General features: G+C 35.4%; 3 protein-coding genes across 3 annotated transcripts; all 3 read right to left on the reverse strand.

The window, feature by feature from the left end:
- Positions 1–694: 694 nt before the first annotated feature.
- LOC133790011 (N-terminal acetyltransferase A complex auxiliary subunit NAA15-like) lies at positions 695–1603 on the reverse strand. The gene is made up of 3 exons (XM_062227623.1): positions 1494–1603; positions 908–962; positions 695–814 (listed from the first exon to the last, which is right to left on the reverse strand). Exons 1-3 carry the CDS (start codon positions 1586–1588, stop codon positions 710–712), a joined length of 255 nt encoding a protein of 84 aa, XP_062083607.1. The 5' UTR covers positions 1589–1603; the 3' UTR covers positions 695–709.
- Positions 1604–1605: 2 nt separating this feature from the next.
- Positions 1606–3341, reverse strand: LOC133792390 (N-terminal acetyltransferase A complex auxiliary subunit NAA15-like). The gene is made up of 6 exons (XM_062230292.1): positions 3270–3341; positions 3030–3179; positions 2669–2784; positions 1865–1970; positions 1679–1726; positions 1606–1623 (listed from the first exon to the last, which is right to left on the reverse strand). The coding sequence occupies exons 1-6, from the start codon at positions 3339–3341 to the stop codon at positions 1606–1608; spliced, it is 510 nt and encodes a 169-aa protein (XP_062086276.1).
- Positions 3342–4975: 1634 nt separating this feature from the next.
- Positions 4976–5985, reverse strand: LOC133792391 (mediator of RNA polymerase II transcription subunit 15a-like). Its single transcript, XM_062230293.1, has 4 exons — positions 5977–5985; positions 5554–5877; positions 5093–5281; positions 4976–5011 (listed from the first exon to the last, which is right to left on the reverse strand). The coding sequence occupies exons 1-4, from the start codon at positions 5983–5985 to the stop codon at positions 4976–4978; spliced, it is 558 nt and encodes a 185-aa protein (XP_062086277.1).
- Between the last annotated feature and the right edge of the window lie 5669 nt (positions 5986–11654).

Consider the following 11654-nt stretch of genomic DNA (forward strand, 5'->3'; position numbering starts at 1 on the left):
TTAAACAAAATCTTACCTGAAAGGCAAGCAAAACCTTCTTTTTTCTCTCATTCACTTCAAAAGAAAGCAAGTGTGTTTCTAACGAATCAGGGGAGTTCTTTTGAAGCAACTTCAAGTACTTTGTAGCTTCTAAAAGTGGATCTTCTACCTGAATAAACACATTAATATAAGACAGGGAAACACTTTTCCTAGAGATGTCCGACAAACAATTAAGGAAATACAAAACATAATTCAGGAATCTGAGAAATAAATAAAGGCACACGGAACCTGCTATTTCCCATGGACAACACAGCTAAAGATACAACTCTAGTTAAACTACTCCCAGAAGATATCTGCCCTTCACAATTAAGCTAAATCGGTTCACACAAGTAAACCGTAAAAATTCCAAGGTAAATGCATGTGAAAACCTCTCGATTATAAACAAAAACTTACTAAAGATCTCAGATATTGTGGCCACTGACCAACAATATCAAATCTCTTTAAGAAAAGAATAAACCATGAAAGATCATTTCAAAATATATCGTCAAGTGTATCTATAGATACAAACACGTGCACAAACTATATCTTGTAGTATAACATTGATTTCAATAGCAAAATATCTCTGCTACAAGATTAAGAAGGGAAAAAAATGATAAGATTATATTAAGAAAAAAATCCATAAAACTTATTCCAGAAAACATTTACATTAAAAAAAATTTCATTAAGAATCCTAACTAACCTTGCCCGAGTATAAATCAATCACGGTTGGGGTGTGCTCAATGGCCTCATCAATTTTAGAAAGAGCGATTTCATATTGTCCCCTTCTGTCGTAATGCTGGATCCAAACAGAAATTCTAAGCAAAAACAAATATCCCAACAAAAAATATTTAAGGGGGTAGCAAAAAGAAGAAAAATAAAGGTGGCTAACCTGTGCTAATAGGAATAAGGTCCACATAAGAGTTGAAGGAGGTTCTTTCTCTGACCTACATTTAAAGTAAATATATTTTTTTTAAAAAGTGACATCATCTATAAGAATTACCAAAAGAATGCCTCTAGCAACAAAACCATGTGCCAGACTAAAAAAGCACATGCAATATAAAAAATTAGAGCAAATCAGAGCATTCACCATTCACAACTAAAATATAAAAGCAAGGAGATAGTTTTATAATATTATGACACATTCAGTGACCACAAATCTAAAATCATGTTGCTTAGATCAACTGCTTCAGTATAACAGAAACATGATTGACTGTTCATATATACAGTATATAAAGAGAGCAAGAAAAAGATAAGTCTAATTCACTCGACAAAACCAAAACAAGGAAAAATAATACAAAAATCTATAAACTATAAACAACCTCACACCATGAAGAAGCAAAGCACAAGCTCCACTACCCATTGGCTAATCAACTAAACCAAACCTGGAAGACAACTCTTATAAATAGGCATCACTGAAGTGTATGAATGTTTCAACATGATTTGCATTAATGCAAATAAGTTCTACCACAACTTACCTTCCAGGGAATTGACCAGAAGTCCTAACAGCATGCTCCAGCTCAATAATAAGTTCCTCAAGAATGTCTGCCTGGAAAACAGTGTGACAAAGCATAACTTAAACCTACAGAACTAATATTTTCTTAGGTCCTAAAAAAATCAAAAAATTAATGTGTAAAACAATCAAAAAGAATGAGGAGCATACCTTTCCAGGATGAGTAACAGCTCCAATACACACAAAACTTCTAGACAACTACAAAACCTAACAATAACTAAAACCCATATAAAAAAACAAGCCTAAAAATCAACATAATAGATAGCTAGTCACCTATAAGATCTACATTAATATATAACATAAGAAGCAATATACAGAAGATACCACTAAGAATACCTTATACAAAAGCATTTCCCCACGTTCACAACATTCATTATCAGGAGGAAAATCATCTTCTAGTGTCCCTTCATATGCTTCCAGAATTTCAACTGCTTTTAAAGCACTAACAAGAAAAAATAAAATTTAATAGACCAAAACTTATACTCAAATTTAATAACCCAAACACACAACCAAGAAGAATTTATCCACTGAAAATGTAAAGAGGAACTATTCTTACATATATACATATGTTGTATAGAAAGAAAAAAAAAGTATTGTTTGTATACATATATAATACTTAAACACATGTACAAAAGAGAGGAATAACATTTTCTAAAAGCAACGGATGGACTGTATTAACTTCCACATGATTTATTTGATCTAGATTTTTAAAAGGTTCAGCTTACATCACACTATGTAACAGACTTTTTGACAATAAAATCAGAACATGAATTACAAGTGTATTTTTTTACTGAGAACAGCTGCATGAACCATGACAGGGTATTAGCGAAAAATTAACAGCAATGGCATGACCAATGTCAAAACCACTGTTTGAAAATATGAAGTCATAGATCTACAGTCTATATTCTAGAAATTTCCAGTTGTGTTTAAAGCACGAATCAATTTGAATTATGAATGAGAGAACATAAGTTTGGAAACGTCTTGGTTGTTTATATCAAACATTAAGTATTTGAGTAACATTAGTAAGTGGGACCAACAAGAAAAACAATTTAGGTTTGTCACTGTAAATGATGGCCACTAGAACGATAAATATATAAATATATATAAATAAAGGATCGATAAATAAGGTCAAATTTGTACATTGAGTTTAAATGATGAGCAACAGTAAAGCCGATCCAATTCATACGATGATTTGATTTTAGAGACAAGAGCTGTTGTTTTGTCTCGACAAACCCTGCCAAATCTCGCATTTGCGCCTGTACCACAATAGATAAAGAGCCATCATTATCCAAAACAAATTAAGGATTTAAATCAAGAAAAAGGCACTACTCACAAAAAATGATGTAATAAACAAGCATGATATTAGCAGCTATATTTAACAAGTGTATGTATTCCAGTTAACTTTGAAACATAAAATATAAGTCCTAAACTTCAATATTGTTTTTAAGTTACCAACAGAGCATAAGTCTCTAAAAGAAGAAAATTAACATCAAAAGCATACCTGTAATAGTGACAGATCCCGCAAAATTTCAATATTGTCTGGATCGATCCTCAGTGCATTTCTATAGCATTTGATTGCCTCCCTGTATTCTCTATCGGACCGATAAAGAAGACCATAAACATGCCAGTATACATGACTTTTAAGATCATTCTGCAAAGAGACAAAAAAGCCTTAGAGAACTAAAGACCCTACTGATTTTGAAAACAAAATAGAACATTAAATTTTAGACAACACCCTCACCTTTAATCCTTGCCGAACAAGCTCATATGCTTCAGATTTACGGTCCATGCAATTTAATGCCAACCCCTTCATTTAGACTTCAAAATTCTATTAACTTAAAACACTAATATAGCTATAATTTTTCAAGCAAGGATAGTGATAACTAAACTTGTTGAAGTAGCACTAATGAAATTTAAGTTGAGATTTTTATGTCCCACTACATAAAAAGCAACATTCCATCATATGCAAATCAAACCTCATAATACCAAATTTCTATATCAAACCTAAAAAGGTGAGAACAATTGAAAAGGAAAAAAAGAACTCTTCTAGATTTAGTGCCACAGGGTGGAAGAGCACATAGCATCTAAAAGATGGAGCTAAATGCATACCCTTAATTCATCATATGCCCAATAATATTGAGAATGCTTTCCTCCAGGCCCACCAAAAGCTTCTTGCCAAGAGTCAAGTAAGACCAAGATTTTCTCCCTCACTTGCATATCTGCCTGAATGTTACAATCCACGTGTTTCAAAAGTTACAATCCATACAAATTCTTAATCAGAGAAAATAATTTAGATGCATAGAGAACTAGAAGAGAACACAATTCCACCAATAAAAGTTTGGAAAACAGTTACTAAACAAAAAGACGGGGAAATAAACGCCTATCCAACTTTGTTTGGCAAAAACAATATCCTTAACAATTATGACAACTTAGAGCAATGCGAACAATGCTCTTTTTCTCACTATCTTCTACAATTTACACCCCTCTCATTACCTGACAAGAGCAATAAAAAGTTAATTTCTTAATATTAATTTTCATCTTATGGTAATAAGATTTCACATGTCAAGCAATAAGAAGGAATATAAAAGAGGGTGAGAATATAGTGCTGCTGGTACTTCATTACACACAAACAAAGCACACTTATAAATGAAACTTGAGCCTATGCTTCAATAAATTACCAATTTCCTTGAATGACCAAACTCAGTGAGGAATGGCCAAATGGAACATCAAAAAGTCTTCCAAATATCCATTTTAACGGTATTGCACTTTAAATAAAGGAACCTTTAACAAACATAATAATTATGCAATTTAAACCTAATTGAATATTTACTTCTATAAAATAATAATATTTTCTCAATAATCAGATGTTACTGTAATCCCCACAGTTCTTTACCATTGTTTCTAATAGCTACAGAACTCGAATTAATTCAACAAACCAGTTAGAAAAGATTTACCACAAAAAAAGGGGTTTCTGGTAGAATATACATATATAAATATATATATACATATTTATACATATAAAAATACCAGATTTAGTTCAAAGAAGAAAGAACTCAAAATATGTAGTAAAGCTTTAGCTTACAATCGTAATATTGTCTCTAAGGATTTTGCTGGCTCTCTTTTGTGGATAGTTCGTCTTCCAAAGCTCCCTATATATAGAAAAGTTACAGTTACAGAGCACAAGTATTCAAAATAAAGGTTGAAAATTTTAATGAAAGCCCAAGAGCCTAATTAGTCTCACTAGGAGTCCTAATCCCGATGCTAACTAATTAGACTCCTTAACTACATATAAAACTATCATTAGTGGTCTTATGAAGTAATGCATTGACTATGCAGTCAGTAGACACAATTTAACCATGTAAGAGAATTTACTAAAAACTATCAGAAACAATATGAATAAAAGCAGTATAAACTCCAGCTAAAAAATTGATTTTTTATCGGAATAAATTATGAAAATTCATTCACAAGATATGAATCAAAATGCTGCATTAATAAATGAAAATTCACATAAATATAAGTTCAGAGGCAATAAAATTAACTTCAATTACATAAGAGATCAATAACCCAAAAAAAAAACCATATTAAGCAATTATGGTGACTGAGTGCCACAGCGCTGAAAGAGCACTTGACAATGGTCCCTTCATCTCCTTCAGCAGCAGCTGCTACAACACTTGATTCCTCACTAATATCAATAACAGTGTCAATAAGGCGCTGATTTATTTCCCTAATTTCATCTTTAAGAGCATGAATTGCCTGCAACAAGATCACCATAGTCACTTCACAGGTATAAGTTTCTGAATGGATATGATAAAATGAACTCTCAGCACAGGACACTCATAATAAGCATATCTTTATGTGTCTCATTATATGCTATCAAAAGTCACCAAAATCACTTCCACTATCAGTCAAGTGACTAAATCAGATCTAAGATTGAGCTGAATGTCAAACATGGATCTTTGAAGCTAGAACCATGTTTAAAATAGGTCCTATTCATACAAACATCAATTTCAGCAAAAGACAAATACCTCTAACTTACACCTCTTGATACCAGATGTTGCAGTTGACTCTAGTTCTGATATTTCCGAATCATTAATACTACTAGTTGATGATACGACATTTAAGGGCATGGTACTAGTGTAGCGCTTCATTTTCCTTGTCTTGTTAGTTCTGTCGTGGCTCATGAAATTTCTTACCTGTAAACGATAATTTGTCATAGCAACTAAATCCTCACCAACTGCATCTCTAGATCCATTACCGGGAGCTGATCCTGCAAACCTATCAACCATGCTGACAACAGAGCCAATGTCCCTGACAGAAGCACTCAATGCCTTAGGTGACATATATTTTACCTGGAAACCAGATATTATTATAAATGATTAACCAACAACAAATGAGGAACCACCAAAAATGAATACATTATCAAGTGAAAGGAAAAAGCAATGACTAACCGCTTTCATTAAACGATCGAGTAAGCTGGGAAAAGAAAAAACAGACTCAAGTAAGCTTACAGTATAAGAAAAGGTTCACTTAAGCTAAAAAGTTTCAATTTCTGTCCCTTTTCTACTTTTATACTATGGGTTTTCATTAATTTGTTTATTTTAATTAAATTTCATATATTTTTTAACAGATCCTTGTAAGTAAAAATGAGAACATACCTGTTGTAATTTGCCAGCAATTTTCTGATACAATTCATGAAGTTCAGGTAAGTACAGTGCCTTCATTGTTTTGATCTGCCGACAAATGAAAAATGGAAAAAAAGCAGTTAACTTTAACTTTTTCAGGTGCCGATAACTTAAATTAACATGCATCAGTCAGCTACATAGTACATGCTTCTATGAAATATAATAACAACCATAATTTATGTCATTCACATAATGTCTTCATCGTTTTTTTATCCTCCCAATCAGATATTTATAGTATATTACTGCATGTATGTTTCACATTCTTGGTCATCCACAATTATCTTAATTACTTCCATAACAGCTACAGAATCCTAGCTTGATAGGTGGAATTAGTTTGATGAACAAGTCATATTACCTTCTGGTAAACCTCTTCTTGCCAATCAACTCCACTCGCATGTCCAGTTGGAGCTGAATCGACGGATGCTACAAAAGGATGTTCACATAATATCATATGAGAAATGCAAAATTTCTAATTATAGAAACCTTTAATACAATGCAAAACTATACAAGGCAACAACATACTTGATGATGTCTCTAGAAGAGGTCTCTATGGTTGATATAACTGCCTTTGTTGATCAATTACATTTTGACCTGATGGTTGAAGCCTCATTTCACGTTGTAGTGGATTTGGCTGTTGTTGCAAACCCAACTGTTGCTGCATCTGTGGCTGTGACTGAATCTGTGACACAATTTCCTGTTGTGGTTGTTGTGCCTGAGATGGAAGCAAATTAGATCCATTCTGTTGCTATTGTTGCTGCATTGGAACTTTGGATTGTTAGGAATTGTGCAGTTGAAGTTCATAGCTATATACTTGTACGATAAAGCATAGACCACATATAAATATATATGCCCATCTGATCTCCTCTGTTTTTTATGACACAACCAGTCGTAATACATTAAGCATTAAACAAAAAACACCCACATTTGCAAGTACTATAAGCAAATAAAGAATATGTATACACTTTCATGCTAAGATCTGATGAAAATTATCTTTTACTCACAACCTTAATCTGCTTCCCATTGATTTCTAAGGTTGAATCATCTACAACCTTAATGCTTCCTTTGAATAATCCATGAGTAGAGTCATATTTAAACTTGTAGGCCTGGATAAAGAATAGAAAATATCATAACCATTTTCACATAATGGGATGACCTTAGAAGACAATTAGGAGTAACTTTTACTTAAGTTGAACTATTAGCAAAGGATATCAATTTAATAAAATACTCTGAAAATACTTGTAACGTCCTGGATAACCAAGACCGTTACACTGTGTGTTAAAAAAATAGTGCAAGACTTGCTAATCAAGTCATTTAAACAAAATGTGAACCCAACATCATCAACCGGTTAGGAATAAAAGATTTTGGTCACAAACAGGCTATTTTCATTAAAAATGGTAGTTCAATACAGGGAAACTCAAAACAGGGTTTAGATGATTCAATTACAGCAAATCTCAAAAGTTATAAATAATTCAAGCCACTCTAATGGCAAAATACACATTTTAGGTTTCCGTCCCTGTACAATTCCCCGACCGTGGCGGCCGAGCAGCTGACAGTGTATACCTCACCCCCAGAGCTCTCCAACTCATGGTTGATTCAACATACCCTTGCCTTTACCTGCACAACGTAGCACCCGTGAGCCGAGGCCCAGCAAGAAAGCATGATATCATAGCAAGATCAACATCAATAATCAAATATTCCACAATGCATAACCAGGAATTCAGCAATTCATAACATTTATCCAATAAGTGATAACACTCAACAAATTAACAATTTGTCATCCATACAATCAACAAGTCATATCCATAACGCAATATTCACATTCAGGGTCGGCGCCCTTAGGTCGCACCCTCTATTTAACCCACTGTCTTCAGCTCACTTAGGCCGCCCCCAGTGTAATACTCACTGACTCCGGCCCGCTTAACCGAGCTCAGTGATAAATAAGCTTCCTCAGCTACCAGTGGCCGAGCCGCGCCCTGTGCGCAAATATTGATTCTGACACCCTTAGGCCGGTTATCGCATGTCTCATGGCATAATACTACCTCATGACATGATATACAAATATAGGGAGCTCTTAGTCCCATCATGTTCACATGGTTAATCACATTCACATAACAATGCATACAAACATAGGGAACACTTAGTCCCAACCTAACCACATAATCAGGTGCAGCTTTCTTACCTTTAGATTTTGCTAGCTCGTTCAATTGATCCTCAAGCACGATCCTGTCTGAACCTTAGCGCGTATCTAGTCACAGCCATAGATCAGAATCACCACCAAACTTCAAATCCAAACCCTAGCCTCGGGACCAATCCCGAGCCCTCGGGAAGCCCTAATTCCACCAAACGGGGTGGTGGAATCAAACCCTGAGCCTCCGCGCAAAAACCCTAAGGAAAAACTCAAAAACCCCTTTCTGGAGACAGGGTAGCACTACAGCGCTCTAAGGAGGGCGCTGTAGCACTACAAATAGAACCATAACGCCCAGAAATCCCTAGCCTAGTGTTGTAGCGCCCAAAGGCTAGCGCTACAACGCTAATCACAGACCAACAACACTCTGTTTTTCCCTTCTTCCATTTTCTCGAACCAAAACCCCTTGGAACCCTTCCAAACCTCAACTACACAACAAATTGAGTCTACCATCGCCTATATCTCATCCCAAATGGCCCAACAACCCAAAACTTAGCCACATGCATCACCAAACTAAGAAGACAACCATAGAACTCAGAACTCAAGAACTCATCTGAAAACCAGCAACTACCAAGCAATTCAAGATAGCCCAACCCAGAAACCTTACCTTTTATGGAGAGACCAACTTAGGTTGCCTCTAATATCCTTCCAGTCCTTAGCTCCTCAATCCCCAAAGCTCAAGTCCCTTAAGTTCCATCCAAAGCCTCAAATTAGAAATCTATTCTAGCAAAGTTAAGAAAACTCAACAGAACCCTTTCAACCTTACCTCATTTTAGTAACCAATCCCTGATAACTCCTTAGCTTCACCAAAGTCTCTAGCCCCAAACTCCAGTATGAACTTTCTCTAAGATCCCAGCTCCAAAACTCACAGAAAGATGATGAAGAGAAGAACAAACCGAATGAGAGAGAGAGATAACTCTAAGTGTCATGTTTTTCTTTCTTTCCTTTTTCTTTTCTTTTCCTTAAGCTTCTGAGTTTATCTACAACTTCCACTAAGACATAAAGGCAGATGTTACTTATCCCTTATAGTCAAATGACCATAATTCCCTCCCAATTAAACCAAGCTTTTAAATATTCTAAGGGCATTTTAGTCATTTCTCCCAATTCCCACTAACTCCTCAAGTGAACTAAATATTTACCACTTAATTCCCATCATCTAATTAGTCACCAATTATATTTCTCAATATCAAATCATCTCCAATATATTCTCCAAATTCCCAGATACATTCCCGAGCTCACACCGAGCCGGGTATAAATCCCCGCTGTGACTTTTCCGCTAAACCGCTTGTTAGGATCGCCTCGAGCCACAAACTGCAGACATACCCACATAATAATGTGGTCTCAACATTAGCCTACCAATATACACACAAGTATGCAATTACGCTATCAATGAGCCAAATTACCAAAATACCCTCACAACAGAGTATATAACCCCATGCATGCCTTTATCATCATATAATAATATGACCCACATAATCATGCATATAATCACATAATAGCACAATGAATCAATTATGGCCCTCCCGGCCTCATAATCAAGGTCCTAAACCTTATTAGGAAATTTGGGTCGTTACAACTATCCCCTCCTTACAGAAATTTCGTCCTCGAAATTTTATCTGTACTGCCCGGAATATGGATTCCGCATAACTGACTCCAGTTACTCTGGTCATTCCTTGACCTTACTGTTCTAGAATGTTACCTTAACTCAAGGTACAATCCTGTTCCTCAAAACCTTATTCTTTCTATCTCAAAACTGAACTGGTCACTCCACATGGAATAACTCCATCTTTAACTGCAGATTCCTATCAATCAACACATGAGTTTCTCCAACCCATGTCCTCAACATGGAGTACAAAGTACACCGCGTACAGCTAACAGTGCCCAAGTTGTGATCAACTTAAAAACAACCTCACTGATCCTTTCCCGGATCCAAACAGCCTTAATACTCTGGGGTGCAACTAGCTCTTCTCCCCTTTATCTCTAGTGACATCCTAAGGAAGATACCATCTTCTACTTGAAACTCCATACTTCTGTTTCCCATTTCAGTAAAGCTTTTCCATCTAATTTGAAAAGTGAGTTTCCATGCTCTAACCCTTTTAATAATCTCAATGATCCCCTGAACTACCTCCAGATCCAAATACAACATCTCACTTATCTCATTCCAACGAATGGATGATATACATTCCTTATTATACTCCATCTTATCAAGTGTTCTTCCAATAATTGGATAACTCCCTTTCTCTCTGATTTTCCATCAGTCTGAAAATAATAAAATTCATCAGATATCGATTATCTATTCATCGCCTTCCTTAATCCTCCCAAGACCTGAGAGTAAAACAATGTCCTCATTCAATGAAATTAACCCTGAATCCCATGGAGGCTTACCATCCATCTTGTTTAGAGTTCTGAATACTGGTCAGGCGTATAAATTATCCTTACTGATAAGAGAAAGTTCTCCCCAGATGCTGGTCCACAATGACCCAACCGTCTTGGCAGCCTCTCTGCGATACCTATCACGATATTTCCTTATTCCCATTATAACATACTCAAAGGTTGCGTTACCTATCACGATATTTCCTTATTCCCATTATAACATACTCAAAGGCTGCGATACCTATCACGACCTGTTATCATGTTAAGAATTTTGTTCCTCATTCATCATATTCCTCTCCACCTAGGCCTCCAATACAAAACCTTCAAATTATGGTACCTTTTTCCTGATGTCTGGATGAAAAGACCAAGAGAGTAGTACGAGATTCATCTAGAGTTTCCATGTAATTTTGGTACCCATCAGAGTCCAGATTTGAGCCTTATATCACGATAAAGTTATACATAACACTGTAAAATCCTTAGCTAACTCAATTAAAACTTGCCTTTAATTCCTTTCATCAGGGATTTCCTTAACTGTCTTTCTTGATCCTTCATAAGATAATAATTCCAAGTATCAACTGGCTATCAAGCCCACTAGAAACTTCACTCTAGTTTTAGTCGGATTCTTTAACAAACATCACTTTCCTCCTGTCTTGGAGTGTCATAACAACTCAGCAATTGATTCTAATCTGTAAAAAGACGCAGAACTCAGCCCAAATACATGTACCACCATGCTTGCCCAAGGAAACTTTTACCTCCAAGGCATTCTTTAACCTTGACAAAGTTCCAACCAGAATATATCACTATGCCGTCGATCAAGATAATCACAAATCTAATTCAGATAATCTTTGAATACTCTTTTTACCTATTTCACAAAAACAAATTGGCA

The sequence above is a fragment of the Humulus lupulus genome, chromosome 7 (assembly GCF_963169125.1).
Source record: "Humulus lupulus chromosome 7, drHumLupu1.1, whole genome shotgun sequence".
NCBI lineage: Eukaryota > Viridiplantae > Streptophyta > Magnoliopsida > Rosales > Cannabaceae > Humulus > Humulus lupulus.